Source organism: Anolis sagrei, chromosome 4 (genome assembly GCF_037176765.1).
Source record: "Anolis sagrei isolate rAnoSag1 chromosome 4, rAnoSag1.mat, whole genome shotgun sequence".
Classification (NCBI taxonomy): Eukaryota; Metazoa; Chordata; class Lepidosauria; order Squamata; family Dactyloidae; genus Anolis; species Anolis sagrei.
This window is the reverse complement of record NC_090024.1, coordinates 3167846-3189600: the sequence shown is the minus strand read 5'-3', so window position 1 is coordinate 3189600 and position 21755 is coordinate 3167846. Positions and strand designations below refer to the sequence as shown.

At 40.0% G+C, this 21755-nt stretch overlaps 1 protein-coding gene across 1 annotated transcript in view; it reads right to left on the bottom strand.

Annotated features, from left to right (window-relative positions):
* The window catches only part of DGAT1 (diacylglycerol O-acyltransferase 1), a 56667-nt gene extending 41328 nt beyond the window's left edge, over positions 1-15339 (bottom strand). The window contains exon 1 of the mRNA XM_067467215.1: positions 15152-15339. Coding sequence (XP_067323316.1) covers positions 15152-15285 — 134 coding nt within the window. The 5' untranslated portion in view covers positions 15286-15339. The remainder of the gene's footprint in view (positions 1-15151) is intronic.
* Positions 15340-21755: the final 6416 nt, after the last annotated feature.

Here is a 21755-nt window from a genome sequence, read left to right as displayed (position 1 = left end):
GATGTCTTCACTGTATCTGGTTGTGATCCCCAGGTTGTGCCAGTCAGCTTTCGTATGATATTGTTTCTAGCACCCACTTTTGGTTTGATATTCAGTGCGTGCTTCTTGTAGGTCAGAGAACAGTCCAGGGTGACTCCCAGGGATTTGGGTGCGCTGCAATGCTCCAGTGGGATTCCTTCCCAGGTAATCATCCTCAGAGCTCAAGATGCTTATCTGTTCTTAAGATGAAAAGCACATGTCTGTGTTTTAGATGGATTAGGAATCAGCTGGGTGTCCCTGTAATAGGCAGTAAGAGCACCTAGAGCTTCAGAGAGCTTCTGTTCTACCATCTCAAAGCTCCTGCTTGAGCAGTGATGGCACTATCATCAGCATAGATTGAGCTCTCTGTCCCTTCTGGCAGTGGCTGGTCATTTGTGTAGATGTTGAACATGGATGGAGCAAGTACGCTCCCCTGAGGCAGGCCGTTCTTCTGTTTCCGCCATCTGCGTCTCTGGCCCTGGAACTCAACAAAAAAGCTCCTGTTTTGTAGCAGGTTTCCTATGAGGCGGGTGAGATGGTCGTCCTTTGTGATATACATTTTTCTCAGGAGAAGGTGGTGGTTGACAGTAACCATCTCAAAGCTCCCTGCATGAGCAATGATAGCACAATCAAAAAGGGGAAATGCATTCTGCAAATGGAAGTAAATATATTATTTTGCAATTGCAAGAATTGCACCATCAGGGAAGCACCATCCTTTTGCTCACACAAGACCTCCCAAGTTCAGGAAGAGAGAGAATGGGGAAAGAGGCACATCATCTGACTTAGCATTATTATTTTTAATTGTACTATGCAAATATTTAAAGCGCGTGTGTTTTAATAAGCTTAAGAGGTCAACTCTATTTTCATCCTGCCCTTTTGTATGCTGTTAATTAAAATCCTTTTAAGGTGTAAGTCACCTTGTCCCAGTCATGAGGAAAAGCTATAAATAATGTAAATGCAGTCTGAAAATCCCTTACCTGGAATTCCAAAACCATCCACCTGGGAGGCAGAGAGAGAGTGACACCTTTGCTTTCTGACTGTTCATTGGATGCAAACTTTGCTTCACACGCAAACTAAAAATACTGCCTATAAGGCTATATGTGTACAGCATATATGAAATCCATATTCTGATTTTGGATCAACATCAAAGATATCTCACCACATACTTATATGTAAATATAGGTATTCAAAAATCCAAAGCACTTCTAGTACCAAACATTTTGCATAAGGGATACACAACCTGTAATCATTTCCAAGCCCACCCCAACGGCACCTCGCACAAAGGACACCCTTCTGCAAGGGGAGAATTAGAGAATCTACAGTTGGAAGACAGAATCCAAGCCCTCCCAACAGATGGCCATTCAGCCTCTGCTTAAAAGAACTCCAGAGAAGGAGACTCCAACGGATTCCCAGGCAACATCAGATACTATTGTCAAACAGCTCTTACCATCAGGAAGTTTCCCCTAAGGTTTCAGTGAAATCTCTTTTCCCATAATTTGAACCCATAGCTCCATTGTATCCCAGTTTCTAGAGCAGCAGAAAACAAGCCTGCCCCTCCTCAATGTAACATCCTTTCAGATAGTTAAACATGGTTCTCATGTCCCTTCTCAACCTTCTCTTCCCTAGGCTTAATACCTCCAACTCCTATGCCTCTCCTCCAGCAAATTCATAGTTTCCAAAGCTTTGACTAGTCTGGCCACTCTTCTCTGGACACATCTGAATTGTGGCGCCCCAAAACAGGGGTAATCCAGGTGAGGTCTGACCTTACGTGGAATACTGCAAGTGAGGAGAGGCTTTTGATCATTTGTGACCACCCCTTCCTTCCCTCCCTCCTTTGCATAGCTCTCCTGCTATCCCAGACTTATTTATTTATCGTGTCAGGAGCAAACCAAACAGTTGTACTGCATTTTTAACAAACAAACAGACAAAACACAAAGTTTGCAAGCTTGGTAGTTGATTAAATGTTCTTTGACCAGTAGCTGGCCACTTGGAGTGCCTCTGGTGTTGCCGCAAGAAAGTCCTCCATTGTGCATGTGGCAGGACTCAGGTTGCATTGCAGCAGGTGGTATGTGGTTTGCTCTCCTCCGCACTCGCATGTCATGGATTCCACTTTGTAGCCCCATTTCTTGAGGTTGGCTCTGCATCTTGTGGTGCTAGAGCGCAGTCTGTTCAGCGCCTTCCAAGTTGCCCAGTTTTCTGTGTGCCCAGGAGGGAGTCTCTCATTTGGTATCAGCAATTGATTGAGGTTCTGGGTTTGAGCCTGCCACTTTTGGACTCTCGCTTGCTGAGGTGCTCCAACGAGTGTCTCTGTAGATCTTAGAAAACTATTTCTTGATTTAAGTCGTTGACGTGCTGGCTGATACCCAGACTTAATGATGGTGTTAATTTCAAATTTCATTGAAAGCTTTTGAATAACTCCACTTTAACTCGCAGTGCAGTGCTGCATTCAGACACCTGAGCCAAGTGCAGGAACAAAGCCAGTGGGATGGGTGTCCAGATTGGGTCCAAAGGGAAATCTGTCAAGTTTCAGCACCATTCACCTCAAAGGCCTTTGGGCAGAAAAAAGGTCTGGCCCCCCGCTGCTCTTGGGACACAAGTGGTCTGTCTGGAATCCTGTGTATCTCCCTCTCATGCAGATTTCAATTTATCAACCCAGGAGAAGCTCTTTTGATCCGGCTGCAAAGTCTAGTAAATCCCTGCTACACTACAAGCTGAACAACGGGGATCCAAAAGCACCACACAGAGAAACAGACTCCCAAGCATACATACAATCTGCAGCCATCTGGCCAAGGAAAAAATGGCAGCCACTTTTCCACCTGTGTATGGCACTGACTTGAGGATTGAATGGCTCTTGTAGTCTATTCCAACTCTATATGCTTCGGGTCCAACCTATCTTCAAGACTGTATCTCTTTCTACAAACTGGCGCAGGCTCTGAGATCAACAGGGGAGGCCCTTCTCTCAGTCCCACCACCATATCAAGCGCCGTTGTTGAGGATGAAGGGGGGGGGGAGCTTCTCTGTGGTGCCCCTTCCCCAAACTCTGGAATACCCTCCCAAAAGAGATTAGATTAGCCCCCACCCTTCAATCCTTCCATTCCAACCTGAAGATATGGATGTTCAGACTAGTGTTTGACCTTGAATGGGCCCATATGAACCTGACCCTTGGCACCTTCTGAATTGACGGCAGTTCATTTTGAAATTGTATTATTTTGATTTTATGCTGCATGTGTTGACGGGGATTGTTATAATTTTATATGACTTGTTTTATACTTTTGTACCGTTTTTACTTGTTGTATGTTAGATGTGCACCCTGGAGTGCCTTCGGGAAGATGGTGGTGGGAAATTAAGATGATGATGATGATGATGATGATTCTATGATTTAGAGTAGATCTCCTCAAACGATGGCCCTCCAGGTGTTTGGGCCTCCAACTCCCAAAATTCCTGACAATTGAACAAGCTGGCAATAGGGGCTGGAGGGAGGGCCAAATATCTAGAGGGCTGCAGTTTGAGGCACCTGATTTAGAGGGAAGCTACAAATCCTGGGATGACAACAGCCTCTTGGCCCAGTTGATTAGAAAGCTGGAAAGACAAGGCCAAGCAAAAGAACCATTTCAACCACCTGAAAAGATGCCATATTGAGGAACCAAAGGTCAGGAAAACCATGAATCCCCTTGTGGAGTGGCTTATGGAGTTGGAGACATGAAAAGGTTAGCAGAGACACGAGAGCCATATTTACATATTTGAAAAAAGTATTGCATCAATGATGGAGCCAGTCTGTTTCCTGCTGCTCTAGAGACAAGGACAGAATGGATTCAAAATGCAAGAGAAGAAATTCTACCTAAACATTATGAAGGTGATCTAAGAACCACCTGAAAGTGGGCTATGCTGCTACCAAAGAGAAATTCTTTGGAGGTATTTAAACAGAGGCTGGATGGCCATCTGCCAGGAGGGTTTGGATGGTGTCTTACGGCTTGGAAGAAGGGAATTGGATGGCCTCTGGGATCTCTTTCAATTCTATTTTATGCTCCCTGCATGGGATAATTTTCAATACTGAGCAAGAACGGAAAGCAGATGTTGGACTGCATCTCCCAAGGTTCTTCACCAAGCAGCTAATGAGAGCTAGGGCTGATGGGAGCTGCGATTCAACAAAATCTGGAAGGGACCAATATTCCCACCCATGTCCCAAAGGAATACATTGACATACAGGGACTTTTGAGTGTCTCGCGTGCTGCTTCTGAGCCAGCCAGGCTAGGAGTCTGGGAGATCGAGATTCAAATCCTCACTTGGCCATGGAAATCCACTGAGAGGAAGGCAACAGCTAATCTCCTCTTGAAAACTCTTGGGGGAAAAGGGGGACCATCTTATTTTAGAGCCAGTGTGACGTAATGGGTTGGGTATGTGCTATATTTCCAAAAAACCAGGAGCTGGATCCTTGTTTGGTCACAGAGTAAGCCATTCTCTTAAACCCAGAATTCAAGACACATTACAAAGACTGAAAGCAAATACCAGCGGGAAAGTGCACACAAAGACATAAAGAAGGCGATGGCAAAGTTCTTCTGAACGAAGTTTGCCAACAAAACCGTGGGAGAGGCTTGCCATAAATCAGCGCTGACTTGGAGGCACGGAAACACAATAACGTGCAGTTTGTTTGCATGTCATGCCAGGTGCCATGACCTGGGGAAGGAGACAGCCACACCTGAGCAACACTGCTTGCCACAGAACAGACCTGCCAGGCCCCTTGTTTTGCACACACAAATAAACCCAGGGGTTAGAAGACATCAACATATAGAGCAATTAGGGAAAGAAGAAACCCTGCAGTGCCTGTCTGCTGACTTGTTTTCACATCTTGTTTTGAGACCTATGTAATCAAAGGTGCGGATGCTTGCCATAGATGCAGAAGAGGAGAGAATGCCTCTAGAACAGGGGTCCTCAAACTATGGCCCGGGGGCCAAATACGGCCCTCCAAGGTCATTTACCCAGCCCTCGCTCAGGGTCAGCCTAAGTGTGAAACTACTTGAAAGCACACAACAACAACAACCCTCATCAGACTAAAGCAGGCACACACTTCCCACTGAAATACTATTATATTTATATTTGTTAAAATTGTTCTTCATTTTAATTATCCCCTGAAGATGCAGGTTCGCAGCTTGGGTGTGATCCTGGACTCATCGCTGAGCCTGGAACCCCAGGTTTCGGCGGTGACCAGGGGAGCATTTGCACAGCTAAAGCTTGTGCGCCAGCTGCGCCCATACCTTGGGAAGTCTGACTTGGCCACGGTAGTCCACGCTCTGGTTACATCCCGTTTAGACTACTGCAACGCTCTCTACGTGGGGTTGCCTTTGAAGACAGCTCGGAAGCTCCAACTAGTCCAACGCTCGGCAGCCATGATTTTAACAGGAGCGGAGCGCAGGGAGCATACAACCCCCCTGTTGCGCCAACTCCACTGGCTACCGATCTGCTACCGGGCTGAATTCAAAGTGCTGGCGTTGGCCTTTAAAGCCCTAAACGGTTCCGGCCCAAGCTACCTATCTGACCGCATCTCTGCCTATGAACCCACCAGGAGTTTGAGATCTTCCGGGGAGACCCTGCTCTCGATCCCGCCTGCTTCTCAAGCTCGGCTGGCGGGGACGAGAGATAGGGCCTTTTCTGTGGTGGCCCCCCGGCTTTGGAACACCCTCCCCATAGAGGTACGATCAGCCCCTTCGCTGATGGTGTTTCGGAAAAGATTGAAGACATGGATGTTTAAACAAGCATTCGGTTAATCCGTTGTAACGAATTGTGATGACTAAGGATTGGTTATACACGGACGATGAATTTTGGATTACGATTCCAGTTATGAGATGCATAGGATTGTTATTGGTGGCCCAATAATTTGTACTGTATATGTGTTTTATGCTTTTAACTGAATATTGTTTTTTAAATGTTGTAAACCGCAATGAGTCGCCGATTTAGGCTGAGATATTAGCGGTATACAAGTGCATTAATAAATAAATAAATAAATAAATAAATAATTATTGTATTGTCGAAGGCTTTCATGGCTGGAATCACTAGGTAGGCTGGGTCTTTTCTAGGCTTTTCCTAGCCTAACAAACCTCACTACCTCTGAGGATGCTTGCCATAGATGCAGGCGAAACGTCAGGAGAAATGCCTCTAGAACATGGCTCTATAGCCCGAAAAAAACCCACCAGAACCTAATTATTGTATTGTTTTTAAGTGGGGTTTTTTTGCACAACAGATAAGATATGTGCAGTGTGCATAGCAATTCATTTATGTTTTTTTCAAATTATAATGCGGCCCTCCAACAGTTTGACAATCTGTTTAGAAAGTTTGAGGACCCCTGCTCTAGAACATGGCCATATAGCCCGAAAAACCTACAACAACCCAAAGATGTTTTGCTTCCTGTCTGCATGGAGAGGTCACTTCTTCCTTCAACCTATGTCAGGTAACCTTCTTTTTTCTATCTACCCTTTTGCCTGAGATGCATTACCTGCAACAATAAAAGATGTCACCCTCTTTGAAACCTTACCAGAGCATTGTGTGTGTTTTCTCTCCTGTTTCCTCCCATAAGCTCGTATACAGATAGCACTAGCTATGCTGCCTCTACACTAACAGAGATATCAAACGTCCCTACACAAGGATCCCAAACCCTGCTGTGCCCTAACACTGGGGCCCAGTTCCCACATAAAGAAAATAAAGCACAGACACACACACCAACCACTTCCAAGCGGGCAGTGCTAACAAACAGACCGTTAACACAAAGGCAATGCTCCATTACCTTCTGTTTGTAGAGCGGGTGAGGCCCAGCCTGCCAAAAACCTGTCAGAGGAGGAACTGGCATTTCTATGGAACACTGAGCCAAGGAAGTCAGTCCATGGGCTGGCTAAGCAGAGAGTGAGGGAAAAGGGCCTTTGATGGGAATATTCAGTCTACCTGACAGAACAATGCCAGCAAGAGCTACCTTGCAAGAGCTACCTTGCAGGGGGTGCACAATTCCACCGTTCCAATCTCTGCGGAGGGCTTGCTGTCACTACTTGCAGGGTAGCCAAATACTTTCCCACCAGGGACCAGTCCACTTTGAAGGTCACAACACCGGCTTCCTGCTCTGCATCTTCTGTGACCCAATGACCAAAGTCCTGTGTACTTCTGTCATGCAAAATACCTTGGACAAAGCCACACTTATAGAATCAAAGAGTTGGAAGAGACCTCATGGGCCATCCAGTCCAACCCCATTCTGCCAAGAAGCAGGAATATTGCATTCAAATCACCCCTGACAGATGGCCATCCAGCCTCTCTTTAAAAGCTTCCAAAGAAGGAGCCTCCACCACACTCCAGGGCAGAGAGTTCCACTGCTGAATGGCTCTCACAGTCAGGAAGTTCTTCCTCATGTTCAGGTGGAATCTCCTCTCTTGTAGTTTGAAGCCATTGTTCCATTGCGTCCTAGTCTCCAGGGAAGCTCCCTCCTCCTCCCTGTGGCTTCCTCTCACATATTTATACATGGCTATCATATCTCCTCTCAGCCTTCTCTTCTTCAGGCTAAACATGCCCAGCTTACTCTGCCATGCAAAATACCTTGGACAAAGCCAACTGCAATGCCCCCCAAGAACATCTTCACAGGCAGAGCATCCCTTATCCAAAATACTTGGGACTAGAAATGTAATAGATGTTGATATTCACTGCAAAAACCTGCAATGGAGCCAAGACGGGATCATCATGAAGGAAAGATATGGTTGCATGGCAGTGACTCCCAGGTGAAGACCGTAGATGCGGAAGTGGAGACAGGAGACAGGAGTCAGACCACTCTCCATCTGTCTCTCCTAACTAGGCCAACTCAGAAGACCAAGGAACCAATCCACCCCCCAACTCTGTGTCAAGGGAACCCAACATTCTGTGACCTGAATTAGGTCCGTAGGTAAGGTATCGCACGTGAAACCCTGAAGAAAAGAAAGCTGAGAGAGAAAGTGACAGCCATGTTTAAGGTGTCAAGAAAATTACTGCTTCGAAAACGTATTTGCCTATAGAGCCCCTCAATAAGCAGGGTGAATGGTACTCTGGGTAATAGAGCAGTGTTTCTCAACCTGGGGGTTGGGACTCCTGGGAGGGGGGGTCGCCAAAAACCATCAGAAAACACAGTATTTTCTGTTGGTCATGGGGGTTTTGTGTGGGAAGTTTGACCCAATTCTATCATAGGTGGGGTTCACCTTTGACTGGAGGTGAATGATACATCCCAGCAACTACAACTTCCAAATGTCAAGCTCTAGTTTCTCCAAACTCCCCCAGTATTCACATTTGGGCATATTGGGTATTTGTGCCAGGTTTGCCCCAGATCCATCATTATTTGAGTCCATAGTTCTCTCTGGATATAGGTGAACTACAACTCCAAAATTCAAGGTCAATGTCCACCAAACCCTTCCACTATTTTCTGTTGATCATGGGAGTTCTATGTGCCAAGTTTGGTTCAGTTCCATCGTTGGTGGAGTTCAGAATGCTCTTTGACTGTAGGCGAACTATAAATCCCAGCAACTACAACTCAAAAATGACAACATCAATCCCCCCTCCGCCCTCCGAACCCCTCCAGTATTCAAACTTGGGCGTATCAGGTATTTGTGCCAAATTTGGTCATGTGAATGAAAATACATCCTGTATATCAGATATTTATATTACGATTCATAACAGGAGCAAAATTACAGTTATGAAGTAGCAACGAAAATAATGCTATAGTTGGGGGTCACTACAACATGAGTAACTGTAATGAGGGGTCGCAGCATTAGGAAGATTAAGAAACACTGTGCTAGAGTCTGGATGAAAAAGATTTTTTCCTGAGTAAGAAAACCATGCCAGCTTTCATTGTGGTTGAAGAAAACAGAAGAAGAGGAGGTGTGTGAGAAGAATAGATGAAGAGGAGGAGGAGGAATAGAAAGAGGAGAAATTCACCATATTTCCTTAAACTCTGCATTCCAAACTGACAATGTGCATACACAAATGAAACAACCAGGTCAGGTACGCCATTCTCTCTGAGTTTCATTGCAATGTTTACTGGAGACCATGTTGCTTTTGCAACCCAGCACCAACTGCCTGCATTTCTCCAGACTTCTTCCACCATCCTCCCAATGCCAATGATGCTACTAGGGGAGAAAAGAACATCCAACTAAACAGAGAACAAATTGAAAAAGTGGAGTGAGGCTGCTAGATGACATTTGTAAAACAAATGTTCAAATAATGCCCATTTCATGAACATTTGCTGAAGTGGCGCCAATAATAATAATAAGAAGAAGAAGAATTGGTGGGATCATAAACCCACAAAGGTCGTGGAAAACGAACAAGCAAAACTACTGTGGGACTTTCGAATCCAGACTGACAAAGTTTTGGAACACAACACGCCAGACATCACAATTGTGGAAAAGAAAAAAGTCTGGATTATTGATGTCGCCATTCCAGGTGAGACTCGCATTGAGGAAAAACAACAGAAAAAACTCAGCCGCTATCAAGACCTCAAAATCGAACTGCAAAGGCTCTGGCATCAACCAGTCCAGGTGGTCCCAGTGGTCATTGGCGCACTGGGTGCCATGCCAAAAGATCTCAGTCGGCATTTGGAAACAATAAACATAGACAAAATCATGGTCTGCCAGCTGCAAAAGGCCATCTGACTTGGATCTGCGCGCATCATTTGAAAATACATCACACAGTCCTAGACGCTTGAGAAGTGTTCGACTTGAGATTTTGTGATACTAAATCCAGCATAGAGATCTCGTTTGCTGTAACATACTGTGCTTTTGTGTCAGTAAAATAATAATAGACAAGCTACTACAAATGCACAACCTTTGTAATGATTTGCCATCTCCTTTACATTCATGGCCCAAAAGCTGTCCACCCTATCTTGGAAAAGAAAAAGACAACACCATCAAGGGAAAAGGGGATGAGTCACAACAATTGCAATCCTGCCATTTTTTGAATGGGGAGGAGGACAAGGCTGCCAAGACTAAGATCAGAGGCTGAACTCGCACACAGAACGGGAGTGACACACCCCACAAGCAAGATGTGCCTTTTCAAACCACGACTTTGCCCCTTGAGACAGTGCTTATCAGATATTATTGGGGGGAATAACAGTCCTCTCCCCGTGCAAATTCACAGAGTAAAGGTCGGAACAAGGAGTGGAATTAGAATCCCTCTCTGCCTTCTTATTGCACAGAACGCAAGAAGTTGCCCAAGAGCTTCCAAAGTCCTTACAGATAGGCTTAGATAGGCTTAGATAGGGATCAAAGCAGGAAAACCTTTACACACATATATGCACAAATCCCATCAACAATGCCAAACACCTTCACCTGCAAAGGTCCCCCAAACCAATCTCGGAAGAAAGCTAACCTAGTCTGGGAAGGGGAGCTTCCTCTCCTATTGCTTCCTAATAAAAGAGGAAGACAGTGAAGGAAAACTGGGCTTTGGGCTCTAAGGAGATGCTGTTGCACACAAATAAATATAATAACAACAACAATGAAACTGGCTCTTCTTTATTGAGGGAGGAAAAGTGCCTCGTTCTTAGAAGGGACAAATGCAGACCCATTATTATTATTATTGTTTGGTTCTTGTGGGTTTTTTCGGGCTATAGGGCCATGTTCTAGAGGCATTTCTCCTGACGTTTCGCCTGCATCTATGGCAAGCATCCTCAGAGGTAGTGAGGTAGCATCTATGGCAAGCATCCTCACTACCTCTGAGGATGCTTGCCATAGATGCAGGCAAAACGTCAGGAGAAATGCCTTTAGAACATGGCCCTATAGCCCGAAAAAACCCACAAGAACCTAGTGATTCCAGCCATGAAAGCCTTCGACAATACATTATTATTGTTATTACTATTATTATTATTATCCGACTATTACCTATCAACCCAGAACCAAAGTGGCTAGAACATTTTTAAAAAGAACAATTAAATTTAAAATCTACAAAGATACAAATATTAAAATAGAATTACAGTATATTAGTCGTAATCACTTAAAACATATTAACGACTGTTCGAATAATCAGTTTCCCACTTGCTTCCTCTTGAAAATTTCCCTTTTATGGTAATACAGAGTCTTCTATGGGGGGGGGGACGACAAAAATAGTCTTCTTTATGGATAGGGGATAGAGGAGGAAGATAATGACCCATTATTATTATTATTACTATTATTACTATTATTACTATTATTACTATTATTACTATTATTACTATTATTACTATTATTACTATTATTACTATTATTACTATTATTACTATTATTACTATTATTACTATTGGAGAAGGTCAAATAGAGGGTCCTTTATTTTTTGCTGGGGGAGACAAAAGTGTTGCCTTGGGGGTGGGATAGAGGCTCTTCCTCTTTGGAAAGGGGTCTTTTACCCCTTCCAGACTTCCCCAACTAATGTGGAAAGGGATCCTTCTTTCCAAGACTAAACTCCCCTTAAATTTGGGAAGGGGCATAAAGCTTTTTTTTTCTCTGGGGAGGTCTTTTCAAGACAGGAACGCTTTCTTGCAATACAGCCCTCTTTTTACGAGGAGGCTCCTCAAAGAGACTCTGACTCTCCTTTTCTGGGGAAAGGGATATACAATCCTCATTTTGGAAGGAATAAAGCCTCCTCTTTTAGAGTCAGAGTTGACCTTGTGGGCCATCCAGTCCAACCCCATTATGCCAAGAAGCAAGAAAATCTCGTTCAAAGCACCCCTAACAGATAGCCATCTAGCCTCTACTTAAAAGCCTCCAAAGGAGGAGCCTCCACCACAGACCAGGGCAGAGAGCTGCACTACTTAACAGCCTTCACAGTTAGAAAGTTCTTCCTAATGTTCAGGTGGAATCTCCTTTCCTGTAGTTTGAAGCCATTGTTCTGCATTCTTCTGAGGTCCCTTCCTCCTTGCATATCCCAACAGACACCCCGCCCCAAAAAGCCAATCTGTTTGGGACGCGTTTCCAAGACCTGCCTCTGCATCAATTGGGAAGATCTTTTCTTCAAGGGGTAGTAACCTAATGGGGGGGGGGGGGTGTCTTTTAATGTTGACTCCCCTTTAAAATGGAATAAAGTATTTTCTTAAGAGGGGGATTCTAAGCTCTTTAAAAAGACGCCACATTCTCCCCTTTATAAGGGGGCTGCCTTCCTTCCTCCTTCCATTAATAAATAATAATAATAGTAATAGTAATTGTATTCTTATTATTCTTTGAGTCTCCTTTGTGGAGACTCAAAGCAGGGAATAAATAAATAATAATAATAATAATAATAATGATAATAATAATAATAATAATGGCATGTGGGTACTTTTCTGTGAAGCCGCTTTGAATCTCCTTTGGGAGAGATAAAGTGGGAATAAATAATAATAATAATAATAATAATAATAATAATAATAATAATAATGGCATGTGGGTGCTTTTATGTGAAGCTGCTTTGAGTCTCCTTTGGGAGAGATAAAGTGGGGAATAAATAATAATAATAATAATAATAATAATAATAATAATAACAATAACAATAATAATAATATGCTGGTGCTTTTATGTGAAGCTGCTTTGAGTCTCCTTTGGGAGAGATAAAGAGGGGAATAACTAAATAAATAACAATAATAAGATGATGCTTTGATGTGAAGTTGTTTTGAATCTCCTATGGGGAAGATAAAGTGGGGAATTAATAATAATAATAATAATAATAATAATAATAATAATGCTATGCTGGTGCTTTGATGTGAAGCCGCTTTGAGTCTCCTTTGGGAGAGATAAAGTGGGGATACAAATAAATATTATATTACTATTATATATAATATATAAAATAACTGCATATAATATAATAATAATCATTGTATTCTGGTGCTTTTATATGAAGCCGCTTTGAGGCTCCTTTGGGTGAGATAAAGACGGGTATAAATAAATATTATATTATTATATATAATATATAAAATAACTGTATATAATATAATAATATATAATAATAATAATAATAATCAACATCATCATCATCATCATCATCATCATTGTATGCTGGTGCTTTTATATGAAGCCGCGTTGAGCCTCCTTTGGGAGAGATAAAGCAGGGTTGTTGTTGTTGTTCATTCGTTCAGTCGTCTCCGACTCTTCGTGACCTCATGGACCAGCCCACGCCAGAGCTCCCTGTCGGCCGTTACCACCCCCAGCTCCCTCAAGGTCAGTCCAGTCACTTCAAGGATGCCATCCATCCATCTTGCCCTTGGTCGGCCCCTCTTCCTTTTGCCTTCCACTTTCCCCAGCATAATTGTCTTCTCTAGGCTTTCCTGTCTCCTCATGATGTGACCAAAGTACTTCAACTTTATTTAATAATAATAATAATAATAATAATAATAATAATGGCATGTGGGTGCTTTTATGTGAAACTGTTTTGAGTCTCCTTTGGGAGAGAGAAAGTGGGGAATAAATTAATAATAATAAAAATAATAATAATGGCATGCGGGTGCTTTTATGTGAAGCCGCTTTGAGGCTCCTTTGGGAGAGATAAAGTGGGGAATAAATAAATAAATAATAAGCTGATGCTTTGATGAGAAGTCGCTTTGCATCTCCTTTGGGGGAGATAAATAAATAAATATAACAATAATAATAATAATAGTAATAATAATAATGGTATGTGGGTGCTTTTATGTGAAGTTTCATTTAGGAGAGATAAAGTGGGGTTTAAATAAATGTAATAAAAGTAATAATAATAGTAATAACTATATATATATCATTGCATGCTGGTGCTTTTATGTGAAGCCGCTTTGAGCCTCCTTTGGGAGAGATAAAGTGGGGAATAAATTAATAGTAATAATAATAATAATAATAATAATAATAATGGCATGCTGGTGCTTTTATGTGAAACCACTTTGAGTCTCCTTTGGGAGAGATAACACAAGATATAAATCAATATAAACATTATAATAATATGTAATAAAATTACATTATAGATAATATAATAATAAATAAATAATATACACTATAATAATAATATATTAACATAATAATACTAATACATAACATATAATATAATAAACAAATAATATACACTATAATAATATAGTAATAATACTAATACATAACATAACAATACTAATACATAACATATAATACAATAAATAAATAATATACACTATAATAATATAGTATATTAACATAATAATACTAATCCATAACATATAATATAATAAATAGATAATATACACTATAATAATACAGTATATTAACATAATAATAGTAGTAATAATATTAATAATTTTAAATAAATAATATACACTATAATAATAATATATTAACATAATAATACTCATACATAATATAATAAATAATATACACTATAATAATAATAATATATTAACATAATAATACTAATAAATAATATAATAAACAAATAACATACACTATAATAATATAGTAAATTAACATAATAATACTAATACATAATATAATAAATAATATACACTATAACAATATAGTATATTAACATAATAATACTAATACATAATATAATAAATAATATACACTATAATAATATAGTATATTAACATAATAATACTAATACATAATATAATAAATAATATACACTATAGTAATATAGTATATTAACATAATATATAATAAATAAATAATATACACTATAATAATTTAGTATATTAACATAATAATACTCATACATAATAAATGATATACACTATAATAATAAGTATATTAACATAATATATAATAAATAAATAATATACACTATAACAATATAGTATATTAACATAATAATACTCATATATAATAAATAAATAATATACACTATAATAATATAGTATATTAACATAATAATACTCATACATAACATATAATATAATAAATAATATACACTATAATAATATAGTTAATTATCATAATAATATAGTATAATAATATAGTATATTAAGATAATAATACTAATATATGATAAATAAATAATATACACTATAATAATATAGTATATTAACATAATAATACTAATACATGATACAATAAATAATATACACTATAATAATATAGTATATTAACATAATAATACTAATAAATAATATAATAAATGATATACACTATAATAATATAGTATATTAACCTAATGAGAGCAGTAACAGTCATAATACTACTAATATGAGGGGCTGGGCCTTGTGTACCTGAAGGGCGCCTCCTCCTGCTCCTCGTCCTCCTCGGCCTTGGCGTCCCCGGCGCCCCTGCGGCCTGGCCTGCCCTTCATCTCGGCTTCGGGGCTCCTGGAGGGCCCTCCTGGCTGCCTCCGACACTCCGCCATCTTCGCCTCACGCTCCGTTGCTAGGCGAAGCGGGGAGCGAGGGGGGTGAAAACTCCGCCTCCCGGACGCCGTAGGCTAAATAAGGAAAGCGCATGCGCACAGCCCCGCGGAAAAGCGTCCTCCCGGCGCCACCTGCAGGACGGAGAGAGAACTACAGGAGGGGAGGGAAAAGGGTCTGCCCGCGGTGCATGATGGGAGGACGTGCTCCTGAAAAAGGGAGGGCGGGGGAGCGAGCCAGGAGTTAACCCTCTCGGCGCCGGAGATTTTTTCTTTTCTTTTTCTTTTGCAGCTTTGAATGGATTCTCACTGTGAATTTTAATATAGTTTACATGTATTTTTGTCTTAATGTCTAAGTATGTGTATGTATTTCAATTATAAATATAAATATAGCAACAATAAAAATATAATAATATAATATAAATTATTATTATTTTAAAACATATTAAAATAATACATATAATAATAATAATAAAAAATTCCAAATAATTTGCAAAAATTCCAAATATTTTGTGTATTATTTATTTTGCAACTTTGAATATGTTTAAAAAGATTTTAACTATTAGTTTTAATACTGTTTACATGTAATTCTGTCTTAATGTCTGAGTATTTGTATGTAATTAAATTATAGATATAATAAATAACAATAAAATATAATAATACAATATAAATTATTATTATAATAAAACATAATAAATATATATAATTATAATAATAATAAAATAAAAATATAACAATAATATAATATAATATAATATAAATTATTATAATAACACATATAATAATATGTATAATAATTATTATAGTAAAAATAACAATAATTTCAAATTAATTTCCAAAGGCAAACTTTTTTTGTGTATTATTTATTTTGCAGCTTTGAATCTGTTTGAATGGATTTTAACTATTAGTTTTAATACTTTTTACATGTAATTCTGTCTTAATGTCTGAGTATGTGTATGTATTTAAATTATAAATATAATAAATATAACAATAAAATATAATAATACAATATAAATTATTATTATAATAAAACATAATAAATATTTATAATTATAATAATAAAATAAAAGTATAACAATAATATAATATAATATAATATAATATAAAGTATTATAATAAAACATATCATAATACATATTATTATTATTATTATTATAAAAATTCAAATTCAAATAATTTCCAAAGGCAAACTTTTTTGTGTATTATTTATTTTGCAACTTTGAATATGTTTGAATAGATTTTAACTATTAGTTTTAATACAGTTTACATATAATTCTGTCTTAAAGTCTGAGTATGTGTATGTATTTAAATTATAAATATAAACATAGCAACAATAAAAAGATAATATAATATAAATTATTATTTAAAACGTATTAAAGTAATACAAATAATAATAATAATAATTTCCAAATAAATTCCAAAGGAAATTTTTTGTGTATTATTTATTAATATCTGAGTATGTGTATGTATTTAAATTATAAATATAAACATAGCAACAATAAAAAGATAATATAATATAAATTATTATTATTTTAAAACATATTAAAATAATACATATAATAATAATAATAAATTCCAAACAAATTCCAAAGGCAAACTTTTTGTGTATTATTTATTTTGCAGCTTTGAATATGTTTGAATGTATTTTAACTATTAGTTTTAATACTCTTTGCATATAATTCTGTCTTAATGTCTGAATACTTGTATGTGTTTAAATTATAAATATAAATATAGCAACAATAATATAATATAATAACCATATAATGTGAATATAATAATAATCACATGTGACTATATTAATATATTTAAATATTATATTAATCATTTTAAATAGTGATAATAATGATAATAGAGCCATGGTTGTTAAAATGAGGTAGATTGCAAACAGTGCAGAAGCCCCACAATGTTCCTGTCCCAGCATTATGCTTGCATTGCCAATAGCACTCTGTAACATTAAGATGTTTATTCCTGGGTTAATTCCTGCCAGTAATACAGCTTAATGGTGTCACATTAGAAAATGTGGACCATTTCCGCTCCCTTGGCAGCCACCTCTCCACCAAAGTCAACATCGACGCCGAAATACAACACCGCCTGAGCTCTGCAAGCGCAGCATTTTCCAGAATGAAGCAGAGAGTGTTTGAGGACCGGGACATCCTTAGGGATACCAAGGTGCTTGTTTATAAAGCTATTGTCCTCCCAACCCTCTCTATGCCTGTGAGACGTGGACTGTCTACAGACGTCACATGCAGCTCCTGGAACGTTTCCATCAGCGCTGCCTCTGGAAAATCCTGCAAATCTCCTGGGAAGACAAGCGGACAAACGTCAGCGTGCTGGAAGAAGCAAAGACCACCAGCATTGAAGCAAAGGTCCTCCAACATCAACTCCGCTGGGCCGGCCACGTTGTCCGGATGCCTGACCACCGTCTCCCAAAGCAGTTGCTCTACTCCGAACTCAAGAACGGAAAACGGAACGTTGGAGGACAGGAAAAGAGATTTAAAGATGGGCTCAAAGCCAACCTTAAAAACTCTGGCATAGACACTGGGAACTGGGAAGCCATGGCCCTTGAGCGCTCCAGCTGGAGGACAGCTGTGACCAGCAGTGCTGCAGAATTTGAGGAGGCACGAGTGGAGGGTGAAAGAGAGAAACGTGCCAGTAGGAAGGCGCGTCAAGCCAACCCCGACCGGGACCGCCTTCCACCTGGAAACCGATTCCCTCACTGCGGAAGAAGATGCAGAGCAAGAATAGGGCTCCACAGCCACATACGGACCCACAAGGAAATCCATAATGGAAGACCATCTTACTCGTCCAACGAGGGATCGCCTAAGTAAGTAAGTAAGTAAGTAAGTAAAAGTATTCCTGGGTTATAAATGTCATTTCCTAATTGATTCTATCATTAAAAAAAGGTTTATTAAACTGCAAAAACTTTGTTGTTGTGGAACATCCTGCAGCACATTTTGCTCTAGTTTTCCAATGCATATCTCATCATCTTATGTGTTTCAATATAGTACGTGCCACAAATACGAAGTTTCTTGAGTAGAGCAACTACATTTAAAGTAAGTACCACACAATTAAACAGGAAATAACACTTTCAAACCAGGAACGGAAATGTTTTAAAATTCTTTTCCTGCACCTGTGCTACCTGTGCATAAGGTCCCACAAAGTGAGCACACCTGCCCTGGCTACTTATAGTATTAAATGGTTCCTCCAGCTGCTGACAGTGAAAGGCAGTGCTTCATCCAAAGGGATGGAATACGTAGGATTCCTCAGTTGAAGGTTTCTGCATTTTGTGACATTTGTTCCCATTCATATGCATTCCAAACTCCACTCTGCAAAGATTCTGTAGCAGTGAGAAAAGCAGGAATGATGATGATGATGGTGATGACGGTGATGATGATGATGGTAATAATAATAATAATTGATGATGACAATAATGATGATGATAAATGGTGATGACACTAATGATACTTGCTAACTTACTTACTTAGGCGATCCCTCGTAGTCCGAGGATGATGGTCCTCCAAGTGTAGTGTCTTGGTGGTGGGTCCGTAGGTGACTGTGGAGCCCTCTTCTTGACCTGCATCTTCTCCCGCAGTGAGGGCATTGGTTTCCAGGTGGAAGGCGGTCCCGGTTGAGGTTGGCTTGACGCGCCTTCCTCTTCACACGTTCCTCCCTTTTGCCCTCAATTTGTGCCTCTTCAATTTCTGCAGCACTGCTGGTCACAGCTGACCTCCAGCTGGAGCACTCAAGGGCCAGGGCTTTCCAGTTCTCAGTGTCTATGCCAGAGTTTTTAAGGTTGGCTTTGAGCCCGTCTTTCAATCTCTTTTCCTGCCCACCAACATTCCGTTTTCCGTTCTTGAGTTCAGAGTAGAGCAACTGCTTTGGGAGACGGTGGTCAGGCATCCGAACAACATGTCCGGTCCAGCGGAGTTGATGGCGGAGGGCCATCGCTTCAGTGCTGGTGGTCTTTGCTTCTTCCAGCACGCTGACGTTTGTCCGCTTGTCTTCCCAAGAGATTTGCAGGATTTTCTGGAGACAGCGCTGATGGAATTGTTCCAGGAGATGCATGTGACGTCTGTAGACAGTCCACGTTTCGCAGGCATAGAACAGGGTTGGGAGGGGAATAGCTTTATAAACAAGCCCCTTGGTCTCCCTACAGATGTTCCAGTCCTCAAACACTCGGAAAAATGCTGCACTCGCAGAGCTCAGGCATTGTGTTTCAGTGTCAATGTTGACTTTTGTGGAGAGGTGGCTGCCACAGGAGGGTTGGGAGGACAATAGCTTTATAAACAAGCCCCTTGGTCTCCCTACGGATGTCCCGGTCCTCAAACACTCTCTGCTTCATTTGGAAGAATGCTGCACTCACAGAGCTCAGGTGGTGTTATGTTTCAGTGTCAATGTTGACTTTTGTGGAGAGGTGGCTACCAAGGGAGCAGAAATGGTCAACATTTTCTAATGTTACACCATTAAGCTGTATCTCTGGCATTGGAAAAGGATTGGCTGGTGACTGCTGGAAAAGCACTTTGGTTTTCTTGATATTCAGTGAGAAGCCGAGCTTCTCGTATGCCTCTGCGAAGGTGTTTAGAGTGGCTTGTAGGTCTTCTTCTGAATGCGCACAGTTGACATTGTCATCGGCATATTGGAGTTCTATAACAGATGTTGTTGTAACCTTGGTTTTGGCTTTCAGTCTATCAAGATCGCCCCCAAACACAGACTCCAAGCAAGAAAGGCAAGGCGAAAGATGAACAAAAGGTTTTTAGACTGGCTTGCAGGTCTTCTTCTGAATGAGTACAGATGATGTTGTCATTGGCATAGTGGAGTTCTATAACAGATGTTGTTGTAACCTTGGTTTTGCCTTTCAGCCTATCAAGATCACCCCCAAACTCAGACTCCAAGAAAGAAAGCCAAGGCGCTAAATGAACAAAAGGTGTTTAAAGTGGCTTGTAGGTCTTCTTCTGCATGCGCACAGATGACGTTATCATCAGCATACTGGAGTTCTGTAACAGATGTTGTTGCAACCTTGGTTTTGGCTTTCACCCTATCAAGATCGCCCTCAAATCCAGACTCCAAGAAAGAAAGACAAGGCACAAAATGAACAAAAGGTGTATAGAGTGACTTGTAGGTCTTTTTCTGAATGTGCACAGACTACATCATCCTCAACATATTGGAGTTCTATAACAGATGTTGCTGTAACCTTGGTTTTGGCTTTCAGTCTATCAAGTTCACCACCAAACGCAGACTCCAAGAAAGAAAGACAAGGCGCAAAATGAACAAAAGGTGTTTAGAGTGGCTTGTAAGTCTTCTTCTGAATGCACACAGACGACGTTATCATCAGCATACTGGAGTTCTATAACAGATGTAGTTGTAACCTTGGTTTTGGCTTTCACCCTATCAAGATCGCCCTCAAATCCAGACTCCAAGAAAGAAAGACAAGGCACAAAATGAACAAAAGGTGTATAGAGTGACTTGTAGGTCTTTTTCTGAATGTGCACAGACTACATTATCATCAGCATATTGAAGTTCTATAACAGATGTTGCTGTAACCTTGGTTTTGGCTTTCAGTCTATCAAGTTCACCACCAAACGCAGACTCCAAGAAAGAAAGACAAGGCGCAATATGAACAAAAGGTGTTTAAAGTGCCTTGTAGGTCTTCTGAATGGGCACAGACGACGTTATCATCAGCATACTGGAGTTCTATAACTGATGTTGTTGCAACCTTGGTTTTGCCTTTCAGCCTATCAAGATCACCCCCAAATGCAGACTCCACGAAAGAAAGACAAGGCGCAAAATGAACAAAAGGTGTTTAGAGTGGCTTGTAAGTCTTCTTCTGAATGCACACAGATGACGTTATCATCAGCATACTGGAGTTCTATAACAGATGTTGTTGTAACCCTGGTTTTGGCTTTCAGTCTATCAAGATCGCCCTGAAATGCAGTCTCCAACCAAGAAAGACAAGGCGCGATATGAACAAAAGGTGTTTAGAGTGCCTTGTAGGTCTTCTTCTGAATGTGCATAGACGACGTTATCATCAGCATACTGGAGTTCTATAACAGATGTTGTTTTAACCTTGGTTTTGGCTTTCAGTCTATCAAGATCGCCCCCAAACGCAGACTCCAAGCAAGAAAGACAAGGCGCAAAATGAACAAAAGGTTTAGAGTGGCTAGTAGGTCTTCTGAATGCGCACAGACGAAGTTGTCATCAGCATATTGGAGTTCTATAACACATGTTGTGATCTTGGTTTTGGCTTTCAGTCTGCTGAGGTTAAATAGCTTGCCATCTGTCCGATAGATGATTTCCACTCTGGTGGGAAGCTTCCCATCATAGTGATAAATGATAATAATTTTGATAATAATAATAATAGTATGGCAATGAGAAAAGAAAGAAAAATATTATTATTTCCAGATATCTATTCTCCAGAGGTTCTATGGCAGTGAAAAAGCAGGAATAATATCAATACTAATACTAATAATCCTTTT